The sequence below is a fragment of the Telopea speciosissima genome, chromosome 9, assembly GCF_018873765.1.
Source record: "Telopea speciosissima isolate NSW1024214 ecotype Mountain lineage chromosome 9, Tspe_v1, whole genome shotgun sequence".
Taxonomy (NCBI): domain Eukaryota; kingdom Viridiplantae; phylum Streptophyta; class Magnoliopsida; order Proteales; family Proteaceae; genus Telopea; species Telopea speciosissima.
The window spans coordinates 3,205,722-3,224,228 of record NC_057924.1 but is presented as its reverse complement, the minus strand read 5'-3'; the positions used below and the strand labels follow the sequence as shown (position 1 = coordinate 3,224,228).

Genomic DNA, 18,507 nt, shown 5'->3' with positions numbered 1-18,507 from the left:
CGATAAAAATTCACCTCAACACACTTTGAAGAACTCGGTTCAAGGCTATGGGAAGCCAGTCTCACCGGAGTGAAGCATTGAACTCACAATAAATTATTGACATGAATTACTACCTTTCCCCACCCCTTCAATGTTGTGTCTCGGATTTTTGTCTTACATTGGTTGTGATTGAATGTCTTTTATAAGTGATAGTCAATTTTCACATGATATGACGCGTTTTAAAACAGTGTAGTGTACCTTAGCCAAAGTGGACTGTGGCATGTGAAACCGTCGTGGACCATGACACTTCATGTATTAAACCATTTCCCTGCCCGCTCCATTTCCCCAAGTCTCTCTAATAGGGGGCATAAATGACCACCCTACCCCTACCCAAACACAGCCCTGGTGGAGTCCAACCCCGACTTGGGGAACTAGACTTGGCAGGAAATGGAGCAGATAATTTTTCGTCTCCCTTTTTTTTTGGGTGTTACACACTGGGGATTTATATCGTCTACGGTTCCCTGACCAGTGTGGCTCCCTAGTGCCTTTCACAAGAGGGGAGTGGGACCCACCTGGGGCACCTAACCGAACACTCTGCCCGGGTGGGGTCCACCCTCCTCTTGTTAGAGGCACTAGGGAACCGCACACGATAAAAATTCTACACACCGGACCTTTATCTGCTCCATTTCCCCAAGTTCTTCTAATAGAGGGGGCGAACATGACTACCCTACCTTTGCTTGAACACACTGCTTGAGTGGGGTCCACCCCCCTCAATTAGAAGAACTTGGGGAAATGGAGCAGGTAGGAAATGGAACAGATAAAATTACGTTACACACTCGAAGGCTAACTCAAGAAAAAGGCAGGTTAATTTACATTCTTACCCCTCCTTTTAAACCCCGATTTTACGATGGATACGATATTCTCTTCTGTATCTTCTTCTACTCTTCCATCTTCGCAATAGCCTTATGAAAGCCTGCCTGAACGAAAGTCACCGGTGACTCTCGCCCCTTCCCTTCCGACGAGAGTTCAATAAAAGTTTCAGGCTTGCAACACCGGCGCTGGAGGAGGTAAACTCCATCTCTCTCTTCTGTCCTCCTCTGCTTCACATCTCAATAAAATCCGAGGTTACACGAAACATGTGTTCAGTGGCAAACATACCAGATTACAATATCGAATGTCTACCACATGAATCATTCCTGCACATTCCTCAGATGTACGTTGCTGAAAAGCTTGAAAATATTGTGATTGTACTTTTGTTTTGTGTTTTGTGTGATAAAAGCTAAATCCTATAACATTTGGTGATTTTAATCGCAATCTTGGCGCAAATAAAATATAAAAAATTGATTTACTTAGGGTGCGTTTGGTAACTTTCAGAACGTCGTTTAGAACAAAAGAACATCAAAATGCATTTGGTTGTGTGGTTCGTTTTTCCGTTCTTTTAGAACGAGTCAGAGGTTATTATTACCAAAAGAACGTTTTTTACAGACCGTCTCTGCAAAGAACAAGAACAAATCGAAAGGGACAAAACCCGTAATTTTTCGAGACTAAACCCGCGAGGAGTGAAGGCTGCAAGAGGTCTCTTGCCCGTGGAAGTTTGGAGACGAAGAAGAAGCAGATCTCGGTCTGCAACCCTAAGGTTTGATCTCTCTCTCTCGCAGTCTCTGCATCTCTCTCTCGCTCCCTCTTCCTCTCTCTCTCGCTATCTCTTTCTATCTCTCTCTCTCTCTCTCTCTCTCTCTCTCTCTCTCTCTCTCTCTCTCTCTCTCTGTCGCAATCTTGGTAGGGTTAAAATCGCAGTCTCTGCAATTCTCTCTCGCTCTCTCTCGCTCTCTGCAACTTTGGGTTTTTTCGCTCCTTAGCCAAAGTGGATCGATTTTTCGGACTGAAATGCTGGCTACAGTAGAGACCTTCTCACAGGTATTTATTATTTTCTTTGGATTTCTGTTTGATTTGTATCGTTGAAGCGTTTGATTGGTAGAAGAAGATCTTTTGAATAGGGTTTTTTTTTTGGTAGGATTAGAAATTTCATCACAACTTGCGGTACTGATCTCTCTTTGCATTGGATATTTGTGGTGGGTTCATTTCTAGACTATTCAAGTGTAGACACGGGAAGAAGTGAACTGCAGAGAAGATGGTAACAAAGAGAAACAGGGAGAATGATGAGAGTCAAGAAACACAGCTGGAAAGGCAGAAGTTAGTTCGGCGATCTTCTCCCTCTCCTCCACATCATGCTATTGAAAATGCTCTTCTTCCCCTTGCTTCTTATAATGACGACGATGATGACGAAGAAGAAGACAAAAGGAGAGAAGAAAACGTTAGATGGATAGAACAAAAAGGTCATGGAGAAGAAGCAGAAGAAGCAAATGATGATGATGCTGAGGACGAGGACGACAGTGATTCCCACCTGATAGGGTTGAATCAAGGAAGGCGCAATCGACAGGTTGAAGTTCGAAGGGATTGTCCTTATCTAGATACAGTTAATCGCCAGGTAATTGTTATCATCATCACTATCATAACTAATGCCAATATTAGCTTTGTTGTTGATCTGTAACTTGAGTGGTTCTTAAACGGATTTGAAGTTTGATTTTACTTGAGAACATCATATGGTGAATTCAATGGTGATTGCCTTTTGTTTTATTGTAGGCATTGAGAAGAGTTTGAGATTTCATATTGGCTTCTTTTGGTTGCAGGGGAAATAGGGAAAGGGAAGTGAAAAGAAGGGAAATATTTGCATTTCCTGTAAAATATATTTCACTTTTCAAGGAAATATTTGCATTTCCCTTTCAACCAAACACCAAAAATGACTTTTCTAGTAAAGTATGTTTCATTTTCCGGAGAAATATTGTGAAGGGAAGGGAAATATTTGCATTTCCTGTAAAATATATTTCACTTTTCAAGGAAATATTTGCATTTCCCTTGCAACCAAACACCAAAAATGACTCTTCTAGTAAAATATATTTCATTTCCCTTGCAACCAAATGGAGCCATTATAATCTTTAACCGTCAAATTGTCTCATTTTGCAAGGCACTGCATGGTTTCAGATAGATTGGGTAATTAGAAGAGCTGTTTTTATCTTAGCAACTATGGATACTATTGGCAGATAAAGTGCATATACATAGTACTGAATACATACATGTATATCTGTACAAATTTCTCTTTGAATTGTAATAGTTTGTTTATTTGATTTTGTATATTTTCTGTTGTCCTTTTTTAAATCTTTTTTGCAGGTTTTGGACTTTGACTTTGAGAAGTTCTGCTCTGTCTCTCTGTCAAATTTGAATGTATACGCATGTTTGGTCTGTGGGAAGTATTATCAGGGAAGAGGTCAGAAGTCTCATGCATATACTCATAGCCTTGAAGCTGGGCATCATGTTTATATCAACCTTCAGACAGAAAAAGTCTATTGCCTTCCTGATGGATATGAAATTAATGACCCATCATTGGATGACATTCGATATGTCCTAAATCCAAGGTCTAGCTATGCTTCCACCTGCTTCACTTATCCTCTTACCCCCACCCCACCCCAATATTATGTTTTGCTTTGTTGTACACCTCATCCAATTTTGTGGGTAACTTTCTTAAATTGCAATACATGTTACCAAATTCATGTTGGTACTGATTCTATTTGTTTAATATATACAGGTTCAGTAGGGAACAAGTTGAACAGCTTGACAAAAATAAACAATGGTCAAGGGCACTTGATGGTTCTGATTATCTTCCTGGAATGGTACCTGAATGCTTAATTCTTGTCGATGTTATTGCTTTTGTTTTGGTATTTTGGTTACCTTATTATCTGGATAAAGTTAAACTTTTAAGATTTTGATCTTGTGCTTATGTTCTTGACAATTACCAATCTTTATAACATTTCAGGTGGGCCTGAACAACATTAAAGAAACTGATTTTCTGAATGTGACAATTCAGTCTTTAATGAGGGTTACCCCCTTAAGGAATTTTTTCCTTATTCCTGAGAATTACAAGCACTGCAGATCTCCTCTTGTTCATCGATTTGGAGAGCTCACTAGAAAGATCTGGCATGCACGAAATTTCAAGGGCCAGGTTTTTTTCTTATGATGATTGCATATAATTTACAGTTCTGAACACATAAATGATGTCCTCTGACATGATTTGTATACAGGTGAGCCCACATGAGTTTTTGCAGGCAGTTATGAAAGCCAGTAAAAAACGGTTCCGAATAGGTCAGCAGTCAGATCCTGTGGAGTTCATGTCATGGCTTCTTAACACACTACACTCAGATCTTAGGAGTTTAAAGAAAAACAGCAGCATCATCTACAAGTGCTTTCAGGTTTTCTGTATTGTTTGATGTTATTTGTTTACTCAACTGTTGTTTTAGATTTGCATTATCTAAACTGCCATGGTTAATAGGGGGAATTGGAGGTTGTGAAGGAGATACATAACAAATCTTTTGCTGAGAAGAAAGAAAACGGAGATGACCAAAGTAATGGGGGCACTGCAGATGGTGGGACTGAACATGGCAATGTGCTTATGGAAACATGTAGAATGCCATTCCTAATGCTTGGGCTTGATTTGCCCCCACCTCCTCTCTTCAAAGATGTGATGGAGAAAAATATAATTCCTCAGGTCAGTGGTGCTCAACTATGTGAATTTGGTAATATAAATTGCAGCAGCATGGGTTGTAGTATATCTGGATTCCAATTGTTGCTAAATCTTTGATGATTGCTTAGAACCCTATTGGCTGAAGTGTCATCAATGAGAGCTTATCCCTATTATATTTAGAACTAGAGTCTAGGAACTCCTAAACTGTAGGGGGAAGTGGGGCCATTATAGATAACACACAATAACAATAACTTCTGATATACTAATAAAAAAATTGTTAATATTCAATGGAGACATGAATATGTAACAGAATCACTTGAGACTTTGTGGAGATAAACCTTATTGTATGAAACCATTCATAATGAGTTGAAAGCAAAGGATATTTGACCCCTTCAAAGAGCAAAGTGATGTAGTCCTAGGTAGGAGAAGTCCCACTAGGAGCTAGGGGGATAGGGTTATCTAACAAGGTTGGCCGATTGGGACAGCTTAGGCTAAATAGGGCAGAAATTAGGGTTAGGGTTAACTAATGGTAATGGGGTTTATAGGGTTTTAATATGCAGGTTTTAAAGGTCTTAATGAACTAGGTTTGGTTAGATTTGAATAAGTTTTTAAATTTCAAAAATTTTAGGTTTAGGGTTTCGGGTTTTGGGAATGAAGGGGGAGATGAGATTTAGGGTTTAGAGCTGGAATTTTGGCTGGAGCTTAAGGTCGAGTGTTAAGGGCAGTGTAGGGGTGGTGGTTCGGTTGTAATATTGAAGGATTTGGATGGTTGGATAGGTCTAGGTAAGTTTTAGGGTGTTGGGGTTTTAATGGGGAAGAGGGGGATTAGGGTTTAGCTGTTGGAATGGGGGTAGAATGGGGGATCGAGTGAAGGAGATGGCCTGCTGGAAATATAGTGTAAAATTGGAACAGATCTGATGGTGGGAAGGGGCTGGACAGGATAACTAGGGTTTAAAACAATAGGTTTAAGGGGAATCGATCAGGGTTAGGTTGGATGGAGAAGAAGAGGAATGAAATTACAGAATTAAATAAACTACTTACTTGAATAACACTGATCTCCAACAGTAGCAGATTGAAGAAAAGCTAAATTTCAGAAATTTTAGGTTTAGGATTTCGGGTTTTGGGAATGAAGGGGGAGATGAGATTTAGGGTTTAGAGCTGGAATTTGGGCTGGAGCTTAAGGTCGAGTGTTAAGGGCAGTGTAGGGGTGGTTCGGTTGTAATATTGAAGGATTTGGATGGTTGGATAGGTCTAGGTAAGTTTTAGGGTGTTGGGGTTTTAATGGGGAAGAGGGGGATTAGGGTTTAGCTGTTGGAATGGGGGTAGAATGGGGGATCGAGTGAAGGAGATGGCCTGCTGGAACTATAGTGTGAAATTGGAACAGATCTGATGGTGGGAAGAGGCTGGACAGGATAACTAGGGTTTAAAACAATAGGTTTCAGGGGAATCGATCAGGGTTAGGTTGGATGGAGAAGAAGAGGAATGAAATTGCAGAATTAAATAAACTACTTACTTGAATAACACTGATCTCCAACAGTAGCAGATTGAAGAAAAGCTAAATTTCAGAAATTTTAGGTTTAGGATTTCGGGTTTTGGGAATGAAGGGGGAGATGAGATTTAGGGTTTAGAGCTGGAATTTGGGCTGGAGCTTAAGGTCGAGTGTTAAGGGCAGTGTAGGGGTGGTTCGGTTGTAATATTGAAGGATTTGGATGGTTGGATAGGTCTAGGTAAGTTTTAGGGTGTTGGGGTTTTAATGGGGAAGAGGGGGATTAGGGTTTAGCTGTTGGAATGGGAGTAGAATGGGGGATTGAGTGAAGGAGATGGCCAGCTGGAACTATAGTGTAAAATTGGAACAGATCTGATGGTGGGAAGGGGTTGGACAGGATAACTAGGGTTTAAAACAATAGGTTTCAGGGGAATCGATCAGGGTTAGGTTGGATGGAGAAGAAGAGGAATGAAATTACTGAATTAAATAAACTACTTACTTGAATAACACTGATCTCCAACAGTAGCAGATTGAAGAAAAGCTAAGAGAGGACCTCCCGATCTACAAGATGCAAGGAGTCGCCGGAATCCACCAGCCTTCACCCTTGATATGACTCACAAGGGCTCCTTGATATTACCCGCAAGGAACACTCTCAAAGAGTAAGCAGCAGCATAAAGAAACGATTTTTTTAAAGCATAATAGGTGGGGGAGCCTCTCCCATGATCTCTAATTAAATAAGAAGCCAAAGGCCTAAGTCCTAAAACTATTACAACTTAATCTCCATCCAAAATCGTGGAGAGGTACAATTAAGTGTTTTAAAACAATTAATGTAGTCCTAGATAGGTAGGAGACCTACTAGGAGCCAAACAACAGGATCAAAGAACAAAAGGGGCTGTTGGTTCGAATGGACAGCACTAGGATTTAGATCAATTCCTAATGGAGGTAGGAGTAGGGGATTCTAGGGTTTAGGGTGGTGGGGGTTTGATGAAACTTGGATCGAGTGTCAATAATGATGTAAGGGATGTATGCTGAAAGTTTGGTTTGAAACTAATGGACAGATTTGAAGTTATGGAGGAATCCTAGTTAGGGTAGGAGTGAGAAGAAGAAGGTTTAAACAAAGTTCAGATTCAAACTTACTGGATTTGAAGAGATCTTCAATGGTAACAGCTTTGAAGATGAACAATGGGGTCTCCCGATCTACAAGATGCAAGGAGATAAGTAGAAGCCCTCCCGATCTTCACGGTGCAAGGAGTCGATTGGAGATCCTCCAATCCCTTCACCTTGATATTACTCACAAGGCAACCTTGATATTACTCATAAGGCACACTCACGATGGAGCAAAGGCAGCAACAAAGGCAGCAAGCATAAAGCTGAGTTTTTATTAATCAAAATTCGTGTTCAATGCTGGCCTCCCTTACAAACTTATATAGAAGACTCAAAAATAGACTTAGACACTAAAAAGGAATGGCCTAACCCTATCCCTAACCTATTAGGTAACTTAAACTGACTAGGAAACTAGAATACTAAAGGAAATAGACTCAAAACATGGCTGGGCTTATAGAGTCCTAATCCAGCCCAACTTATATCACATGACCACTTAATCAAGTCACATGATCACTTAAATTGAACCAATTGGATGCAACCAATATGAACCGGTTCAATTAAAAACATAAAAATAAACTAAGTATTGGGCTAATCCCGTATGCAACCTATATACCCCTAGTTTAGGCTCATTAAAGTGGCTTATTATATAGAAAACCCTTGGGAACAAAGGCCCAACATATATATATCCCAACCCTAGACTTATTTCTAAAGAAATAAGCCCATTTCGGTGATGAATCTGCATCAACAATTCAAAAAGTATAAAAAGACTCAATTGACTCTAATGACTTAAAAACAACTTAAACTACTTAAAATAAAAGAAGATTCCCCTACTAGCCAATAGGATATAAGAACCTCTTAGCCAATAGAATCACTTCACTTAAATTAGACCAATTGAACCAATTGGATGCAACCAATTTAAACTGGTTCAATTAAAAACACAAAATAAAAACCAAGTATAGAACTAAAATAAACTAAACTAAGGCTCCTACTAAAACCCTAGGGTTAGGGTGGCTTCTTCAATTCGAGGAGGCTAGGGTCTGCATCACTAAGTCATTTGGACAATAGAATCTCTTCTCATCACGCTAGTCAGCAAATCAGCTTAGTAAAAGTGGATCAAATAAAGTCCATATAGTCTAAAATTTTATCATGATAGTACTCTTATATAGGATTCAGCAGACCAAAATTGGGCTCAAAGGCTATGATATAGTTGTATTAGACTCTTTTAATTTGATTTCCTCAAAACCTTCCTTAAAACCATCTAACTTCAGAATTCAGTCAAAAATCAAACTAGCTTTCCAAAATCATGAAACTTTAGGGCTTGACATAAGACCTACAGAGACACTAAGCCCCAAAACTTTCAGTTCATTTGGATAAGTCTAGGTAGTGCTTTCAAAATCTGGAAAAACTGTTATGCATGTTCCTAACTAATGTTCCTCAACCACTTGTTCTCACAATCATGCAGTAACGCTTCTGTGGGCCTGCTCGCTTCCATTTGGAAACCCAACCCAAGATGAACCGTGTCCAAATTAGATTTTTGGTCTAGTAGGATAGTTAGGGAGTTCTTTTATTTGGGAGAATATATTGTAGTCGTTTATTTTGGTAGATTATGTAGGGGATAGCTTCCTATTTCGGTTTCCTTGTTTAACTTTATTTTAGTTTCCTAGGTAGAGTAGTTTTTATTTCTGTTTGACAGAGTTTTCTTTATATATTAGTATTTAACCTACGAGGCTACGATGGATTTTAGAGAATGAAAATGGACTATTGAGTTTTGTGTGATTGTAGCCTGCGTGGCCTTTGAGGCAGCTGGTTGGCTGTAGAGTGTTCTTCTTCCCTCCTCTTCTGCTTACTTATCTAATTTTCTTACATCTTCCTTTATTCTCTCTGTTTCTGCTATCCTTCGTTACTTCTTCTTTTGAGGTAGCTGGTTGGCTGTAGAGTGTTCTTCTTCCCTCCCTCCGGATCTGAATGTCTGATCTCTTACTTTATCTTCTTTTTACTTGTAATCTAATCTTCTTACATCTCTTCCTTTCTTCTTCTCTCTGTTTCTGCAAACTCTGCTATCCTTCATTACTTCTTCCTTTTATTATTGGATTTATTCTGGCATCTCTGTCTGGTGTGGTGGTATTTGCAGTCCTATTGTATTAGGGTGATCACTCACATCCCAACCCCTTTCTTCCTAAAACTTTGGGGTTAATATGACTCCTCTAGGATGATCTGATACCTAGAGTATTATCCTCCAAATCAAACCCCTTCCTGAGTTATAAACCTGCAACCAGAACTGCCCCAAGCTATACCTTGAGGCCCTGTTTCAGGTTTTATTATTATTATTATTATTATTATTAAATCTCAGATTGTTCCATCAAGTATCTGTTACTGGATTCTGGGTGTTGGGGTATTAACCATCTCTTCCTGAAATTTCAACTTAATTGGAGTTGAACTGTTTGAGTTCTATCAATTTGAGTTGGGAAAGACTGCCACTGGTTCCTTTTTTCATGCAAGGAAGAAGAAGAGTGGTGACAGTATTTTTGTCATCACCATAATTTTCTCTTTTCTTTATTACCCCTCCTCTATACAGTTCAATCTTAGGTTTAGGAGTAAGAGAAGGAGAAGATGTTGGAGGAGGAAGGAGACGAGAGGAGAAGATGGAGAAGACAAGAGAGAAAGTTCGGCTGTAATGTGTTGGGTGTATTCACACTATACTCCACACCTATATTCCTTCATTACTAGAAAATAGGAGAATTACATACACCTCCCTAGGGAGGTAAAAGGAAAGAAATAGAAAATACATAATGGGGCAACTACGCATAAGACTAGTTCCCAAACTACCCTTATCACATAACTAACAACTCTAACACTCCCCCTCAAGCTGGAGAATAAATGTCATGCATTCCCAGCTTGCATAGGAGAGTGCCAAACTGAATAGAGGTAACAGCCTTTGTAAAGATATCCGCCAATTGATCACTAGTCTTCACAAAAGGAGTACAAATGCAGCCGGAGTTTATCTTTTCCTTGATAAAGTGTCGATCCACTTCAATGTGCTTGGTCCTGTCATGTTGCGCGGGATCGTAAGCAATACTGATGGCAACCTTGTTATCACAATAGAGTCTCATAGGTCCTTTTGTGGCAAATCTCAGTTCCTGAATAAGCCTTTTCAGCCAGATGAGTTCACACACTCCATGAGCCATAGTTCTAAATTTTGTCTTTGCAATGGATCTAGCTACAACCGGCTGTTTTTTGCTTCTCCATGTAACCAAGTTACCTCCCACAAAGGTGCAATAGCCGGAGGTAGACCTCCTGTCTGTGATGGATCCAGCCCAATCAGCATCAGTAAAACCTTCCACTCTCAGGTGATCGTGCTTGGCATACAACAGTCCTTTCTCTGGGCAAGACTTCAAATATTTGAGAATATGATACACAATATCTAAATGGCCACTCTTGGGAGCATGCATAAATTGGCTCACTACTCCCACTGCATAGGAAATATCTGGGCGAGTCACAGAAAGATAGATAAGCTTGCCCACGAGCCTCTAGTACTTTCCTGTATCAACAAGAGGGGGGCCACAAGCTTCTCCTAATTTATGATTTTGCTCAATAGGAGAGCTTGCTGGTTTGCAGCCTAACATCCCTATCTTTGTTAACAAAGCAAGAACAAACTTCCGTTGACATATGTTGATTCCTTTCTTGGTCCTTGATACTTCAATCCTAAGAAATACTTCAAGGGCCCAGATCTTTGATTTTGAACTATTAAGCCAATTAGTTTTTCAGTTTAACTATCTCAGTTGGATCATCTCCAGTGACCACAATATCATCAACATACACAATGAGAGCTGTGATGTTACCATTGCTCTGCTTGGTAAAGAGAGTGTGGTCAGCTTGGCTCTGGGAATATCCATTCTTCAGAATAGCCGGCCGGAAGCACTCAAACCATGCCTTTGGTGACTGTTTGAGGCCATATAGTGCCTTCTTGAGGAGACACACTTTCCCTTCAGCTGAAGGCATTTTGAAGCCTGGTGGGGTTTGCATGTATACTTCTTCTTCCAAGTCACCATGAAGAAATGCATTCTTCACATCTAACTGATACAATGGCCAATCTTTATTGGCAGTCAATGATAAAAGAACTCTTATAGAGTTGTGTTTGGCCACAGGAGCAAATGTCTCCTGGTAATCAGTCCCATAGACTTGGTTGTACCCCTTAGCCACCAAGCTTGTTTTGTATCTCTCAACAGTACCATCAGATTTATTCTTGATTGTGTAGACCCATCTGCATCCTGGACACGTCCCTTAGGAAGATCCACCAATTGTCAAGTACCATTCTTCTCAAGTGCTACCATCTCCTCAGACATAGCGTGTCTCCACTTTGGGTCAGACATAGATTCAGAAACATTCTTGGGAATAGAGACAGTAGAGAGAGCAGTAACAAAGGCAAGACTTGTAGGAGAAAGAGCATCATAGGAAACAAACTGGGCTATGGGATTAGTACAATTTCTTTTCCCTTTTCTAACAGCAATAGGAAGGTCTAAATCAGATAGAGGAGAAAGAATGTCACCTGATTGAGAAGGATGAAGCTCAGGATGTGGATCTGGATCCAAAGAGGACTCTTGGAAGGTCTTCTTTCCTGTATTATGCAAGCCTTCACCTTTTTTGTATTTAATGTGATAATCCTTCTCCTGACCAGAACCACTTTCAACAACCAATTCTGTATTCACACCTGCTTGATCATTAATATCAACCACATCCACAGTCTTGTGTTTTCCAATGTCAAGCATAAAAGGAGAGATAGTGAGAGAAGAATGAAGGAAATCAGCAGCCTGTTCACTTCCACAATTCTCCCCCTAAAGAGGATGCTGAGAAGGTGCAAAGAAAGGGACAGATTCAAGGAAGGTGACATCTTTGGAGATAAGGCACCGACGAGAAGAAGGGTGATAGCACTGGTAACCCTTGGTAGTAGAAGAGTACCCAAGAAAGAGACACTTGAGGGCCTTGGGATCAAGTTTAGTGTGAGCGGATTTGTTTGGAGGTGAGAGTGATGGGTAGTAGAGAGAATCGTGGTAGAGCGGTTTGGGTTTGGGGAATAGATAGAACCGTGGGGGTATATAGAGAAAATCTGGATTTGGGGGATAGAATGGATATCAGAGGTTGGAGTCAAAGATAGTAGGTGTCCTTCAGAAGATGATGAAGAGTAATTAAAAGAGAATCAAATCTGAAAGAAATTCAAGAACAGGAGAAAACTTAATTACTCAAGATCAGAAAATCAGATCAACTTATAAAGCCTGGTCGTGTGCCTCTTTTATGGAGTAAAATCAATGCTGAAAATTTCAGCCAGATCCAATGGACAGATTTGTTTATGCGGACAACTCCAGTGTAACTAGGATAAGTCAAAACCAGCAAAACTAGGCGTTTTATGACTGATCTGATTACAGATTTAGTATGCAAACAGAAACTCATTATATGTTAATAATATCAGAATAAACAGAGCAGTATATATCAGATATAGAACAACCTTCAAAATAGCAAGAATTAAATCTCACTTGTAGTAGGATTGTATCATTCACACAGCAGATAAAGAATCTGATAACAGAATGGTATTTAGGATAGCGGTCATGAAGATTTTCTGAAATCAGAACACGAATCAGACTTGTCGAAGTCTAGATTCCAGCAATCCTAGTATAAGTAGCATAGTCTTATTGCAGGAGAGGGGGGAAAAAAACAGAAGAGAAAGAAGAAAGATAAGTATATGGCTTCCCACCAAGATCAAGGATCTAAATCTCACTGTCGTCCAAGGATCTCCCATCCTCTACTGAATCACACAGCACTCTATTGAAGCAAAACTCTATTTTATATCATCAAAATTGCCCGTGAGCCAATTACTCTTACAAGCTTTATATAGAAAAACTAAATAAAACTGCTAATATGACTATGAAAAGCCAATCCTATTGCTAATAGCTAAGCATAATTTAAAAAGGAAACATAATAACAAAAGGAGACTGACTCACACGAGGTTGAGGGTGTTCCAAGCTAACTACAACAACAACAAATTCAGCCTTATCCCAACTTAATGGTGATGCAGATTTATCACCAAACCGAGCTTCTTTTACTAGGAATAAGTCTAGGGTTAAGTTATATAATATATACATGTTGGGCCTTTGATCCCATGTGTTTTAAATGTAATAGGCCATTTTTATGGGCCTAAACTATGGGTAATAAGGTTACATACGGGATTAGTTAGTAGATTTCTTTTAATTTAGTTAGTGGTCATGTGATCACTTAAGTGATCATGTGACTTGGTTAAGTGGTCATGTGACTATTTAATTGTTATTTAAGTTGGGCTGGATTAGGACTCTATAAGTCCAGCCATGTTTTGAGTCTATTTCCTTTAGTATTTCAGTTTCCTAGTCAATTTAAGTTACCTAATAGGTTAAGGATTGGGTTAGGCCTTTCCTTTTTAGTATAGGAGTCTAATTTTGAGTCTTTTATATAAGGTTGTAAGGGGGGGGGCAAATGTTGAATACGAATTTGATTAATGAAAAAGCTTTTGCTTGCTGCCATAGCTGCTGCTCTGCCCTGTTGAGTGTTGCCTTGTGAGTCATATCAAGGTGAAGGGACTGGTGGATCTCCAGTTGACTCCTTGCGTCTTGTAGACCGGGAGGATCTGTTATAGGGAGATGGGATCGAAGTTCCAGGGTGCATGACAAATTCCACAGCTCCCCTGTTCTCTTTTTCTTGTCATTGTAGATCACGAGTTTCAATTTTTCATATGCCACTGTGTCCTGATCATAAACTAGATGGCCATCTTCTTGTTACACCATGGAGTTAGCTTTTCAGACATTGACTTCAGATTTCTTGCATTGAAGACTTCAACAAAGATCTTCAGGTAGCTACTGCAAGTTCAGAAATGTCATCAATGGAAATAAGGTTGGAGTCTCCCTACATCTACATATGGTGGGGTCAATGGATGACAACAACTTGCCAATCCCCAAGTTAGGGGATGCGGTAAAAAAAGGGCTAAAGAGGCTGCACATAATTAGAATAAAAGAAGTATCACTTACACCTACTGCACAGTCCGTGCAAATTTGCATAAAATGGTCCATAGTTTCTGAGTTACTGTTTGCGTGCATATTTTTTGGCATCACAGTTGTCAAGCACCTAGACAACGCCTTGGCATCCAGGCTCTTTCTTGTGTCCAAGGCGATAGCATGCCTTGTTGACACTTCACGAGTTTACGTTCATTTATGTTTTTTACTTTCTTTTTTAATGAATATGCTTATATTGAATCTCGCTTTTGGTTCCCATCTCTATGATTCTGGTTTATTGGTTTTTGAACCCTAGTCCTTAGGTATTTAGAACCCCTATCAACCTGCATTTGGCTATGTTGTGGAACCATTAGATACGTCTAACAGCAACCAGGCATGATAACTATCATGTATCTCCAACCATCTGTGTAAATTTGCAATTTGCCCCCTGCATGAAGTCACAAATGAATTTCCAGTACATATTCAGACCATCAAGACAAAGGTTGTTAATATCCTCTGCCGACTTGATCCGACACCCTGCCTTAAAAAATTGGGGGGTGATTATATTGGTTGTCAAAGCACTGGCAGAGTTAAATATTCCCGCGAATATATATAGATGTAAGGATTTCAGGGGCTCTAGATATCTTAGATATTCAAATAGGGGGTTCCATCCTTCTCCTGTCTTTTTCCTATCCTTTAATACATCAACAGAAACAACAACATCTCAACCTTATCCCAACTAAATGGGGTCGGCTACATGGATCCTTTCATTCCATTCAGCTTTATTCGAGTTTATACTTGATACAAGGCCTTAGCTATGCGTGTCTTACCACACCACTACTCCTGGAGTCATTTTGGCTCTGCCCCTGGCTCTTTTAGCTCCATCAATCCGACTCAAATCACTCCTCCATACTGGAGCATCTAAAGGCCTCCGTTGAACATGGCTATGCCGCCTCAAATGACTTTCTAGTAGCTTATCATGTATTGGAGCTACTCCCAAATCAGCTCTAATTTGATCATTTCTTACTTTATCCTTCCCAGTTTTGCCACACTATCCATCTCAACATCCTCATATCCTTGGTGCAACGGTAAGGTTGCTCCATTGTGACCAAGTGGTTAGGGGTTCGAGTCTGGAAGCAGCCTCTCTGCAAAATCATTTTAAGGCTGCATACATTATGACCCTCCCTACACCCGCAATGGCGAGAGCCTTGTGCAATGGGTATGCTCCTTTTTTTTTTTTTGACTTCCAACATTCCACAGCATACATCATAGCCGGTCGGATGACTGTTCTATAAAATTTTCCTTTAAGTTTTAAAGGAATACATCGATCACACAACACTCTGGATGCACTTCGCCACTTCATCCATCATATTTTAATTCTCTGTTAAACATCATCCTATTTTTCTTATTCTTTAATAGTGTATTTATTTTCTCCCAAAAAAAAAACCAACAAAGGGTAATATTAATTAGTTTGAGTTTCTATGAAAATGCTAAATAATGCAAGATGAAGTAGAAAGCTGGTGGTGAAAACATACTTTGGTTCATCCTGTCATCATACTTATTTGCTTTGCTCTGTGTTCTACTATTCATGAGGTAATTTTATACATGATGGACTCTGTTCTCCTTACAGGTGCCACTTTTCAACATACTGAAGAAATTTGATGGTGAGTCTATCACAGAAGTTGTGCGTCCTTGTATAGCAAGGATGAGGTACCGTGTCACCAGACTGCCACAATATCTAATACTCCACATGCGTCGGTTCACAAAGAACAATTTCTTCATAGAAAAGAACCCTACTCTTGGTGAGTTTCCATGTTTCAAATTTCAATAACTAATATTGATATATGCATGGTTGTCTAAGAGCCTAGGCAATAAGGCGACTTTTGAGGTCCAAAGCAACCAACCTTTATTTGCCAAGGCACCCAAACCTATAACCTAATGATCTTACCTCCACATCATAAATTTCAATCATTTCTCATTTCTAGTCTTAGATGTTTTTATAATCTCAATTTTCTGCATGTGTGTGTATATTTGCGCGCGTACACACCAAAATGAGCTTTGTGTGGGTCACCTAGGAAGGACTTCCTCACGGCCCACCTTATTGTGCCAAAGGAAGGACGATGTGGCAATTTGATTGTTGGATAGAGAGAACATGGTCTGGATTATGCGCCATATGTCAAATATCATAGTCTAATTCAATCAAATATCCTCCCCGTGTATTGGCATGCATCCCCATATTGGCATAATGCACCATCTTGGTAGTCCATGCTTTAGTCTGCATCCTCTTTCTAGTCCTGAATTATTAAAGCTTATTTTTGCCACATGTTCAACTCTGTTTGGGATGAAACTTCACATGTGCGCAAGGGACATTGGGTTGGTGCTCAAGGCATCACCTAAGTGTCAAGGTGGCTGGCCACCAGCCCACCGCCATGACAACTATTGACATAAGAAACCGCTCAGTTCATTCCCTAGGACATTACTTTATGTATTGTGTGTATTGAATAACTCACCAACTAATCCATGGAGATAATACCTGTTAGATGAGGGCTGACAGTTTTAGAAAAGCTTATTAGTAAAGGTTTTTGTTCCTTGCTCATTCAGGATGCTAGAACTGAAGTCTTTCTTTTATGTTCCTAAGTCTGAAAGCGTGATTTTTCTGATGTCATCTTTGATCAGTGAACTTTCCCGTGAAGAACCTTGAACTGAAGGATTATATCCCTTTACCTACACCAAAGGAAAATGAGAAACTGCGGTCAAAATTCGATCTGATTGCAAATTTTGTTCATGATGGCAAGCCTGGTGAAGGGTCTTACAGAGTATTCGTACAGCGTAAATCAGAGGAATTATGGTATTAGTTGAATCATTCTTCATATGTATAATATAGATATATTTTTGCCTCAGAATCTAATGGTTATACGGACATCAATGATTTTAGGTATGAGATGCAGGATCTGCATGTTGCAGAAACTCTTCCTCAGATGGTTGCTCTCTCTGAGGCTTACATGCAAATATACGAGATGCAGCAGTGATGTACTACTAGAGTCTCAGTTCAATTAAAGCCTGAAATTTGGAGCTCAAATCCTGCATTATTTGATCACAAATGTTCGTTACATCCCTAAAGGCAAAACGAAGAACAGCTCGGAAAGGGTTTGTAATGAATACAGAGAATCTCATGTTCTATAATGCGGTGCAAAATTTTTGTTTTGGAGTTCTGAGAGCATATCGTTATTGTTCCTACATTAATATCAAATAGCATTTTCACTACTGTCAACAGGGGTTTTTTATGTAACCATTTTTATTTTATTGGGAGGGGGAGGGGGGGGGGGAAACAGATTTAGTAATCGGCCGATACAAATCCGATTTTGATTTTTATTCTTTATTATTATTATTTTAAACCTTAGCATCAAGTGTCGCTACCGTATTGAATCGGTATCGGCCGAGGCGGATCTCAATTTCCATGCTACTATGATAGAAGGCCTGTTATATAAGAGGGTTGGCATCATGTCTTTTCCAATGGTGCTATGTCAGCTGTCCCATAAGGATTATATTTTCCAAACAATCTTCCAAGAATTACAATTAATGAGAAAAAAAAAATTCAATTAAAAGTTTAGCACATGACCCAGTGATGACATTGGTACCGTGTCCACTAAATTAGGTGCTAAATGGTTGCCATATGGAAGTTATGCCACATAAGAAGCCACAACAGGCATGTAGCAACCTTGCCCAAAAACTCCTCCTATTTAAGGTGAGTTGTTCATTTTCTCCCCTTATAACCTTTTCATAGTATGACTCATTAGATGGGATGAGTATATTTGTGATCTTTTAAATGGAGATAGTTCGAATATAATCGAATTGTTTAACTGTGCTATTCATTAAGACATCATATATCATAGATATATACAAAAGATTGGTTTGACGGAAGTTAAAAAGCCTTAATAATGATGAAAGTAGGCAAAATACAAGCCCAGATGAGATCCTTATTAAAGTATGGAATTATCTGGGAGTTTGTGGGGTATATTGGTTGATCAAGATTTTTAACAAGATTATGATCATTAGGAAAATGCTATTTGATTGGAGGCTCTACAAAAATAAAGGTGATGTCTAGAGTTGCAATAACTATAGAAGCATAAAACTATTGAGTCATATTATGAAACTTTGGGAAAAGGTTATTGAAGCACATTTGAGAAGAGAGACTCGTATCTCGAAGAATCAATTTGGTTTTATACCAAGTAGATCCACGACAGAAGCTATATACCTACCAAGGAGGCTTATGGAAAGATGTAGAACTAGCAAAAAGGATCTCCATATGGTCTTTATTGACCTAGAAAGAGCCTATGACAGAGTCCTTAGAT

General features: G+C 39.4%; 1 protein-coding gene across 1 annotated transcript; it reads left to right on the top strand.

Moving 5' to 3' along the window:
- Window positions 1-2,004: 2,004 nt before the first annotated feature.
- LOC122639983 (U4/U6.U5 tri-snRNP-associated protein 2-like) lies at window positions 2,005-17,420 on the top strand. The gene is made up of 9 exons (XM_043833051.1): window positions 2,005-2,467; window positions 3,208-3,452; window positions 3,623-3,707; window positions 3,851-4,036; window positions 4,116-4,283; window positions 4,364-4,579; window positions 15,786-15,957; window positions 16,832-17,003; window positions 17,091-17,420. The coding sequence occupies exons 1-9, from the start codon at window positions 2,111-2,113 to the stop codon at window positions 17,182-17,184; spliced, it is 1,695 nt and encodes a 564-aa protein (XP_043688986.1). The 5' UTR covers window positions 2,005-2,110; the 3' UTR covers window positions 17,185-17,420.
- Window positions 17,421-18,507: the final 1,087 nt, after the last annotated feature.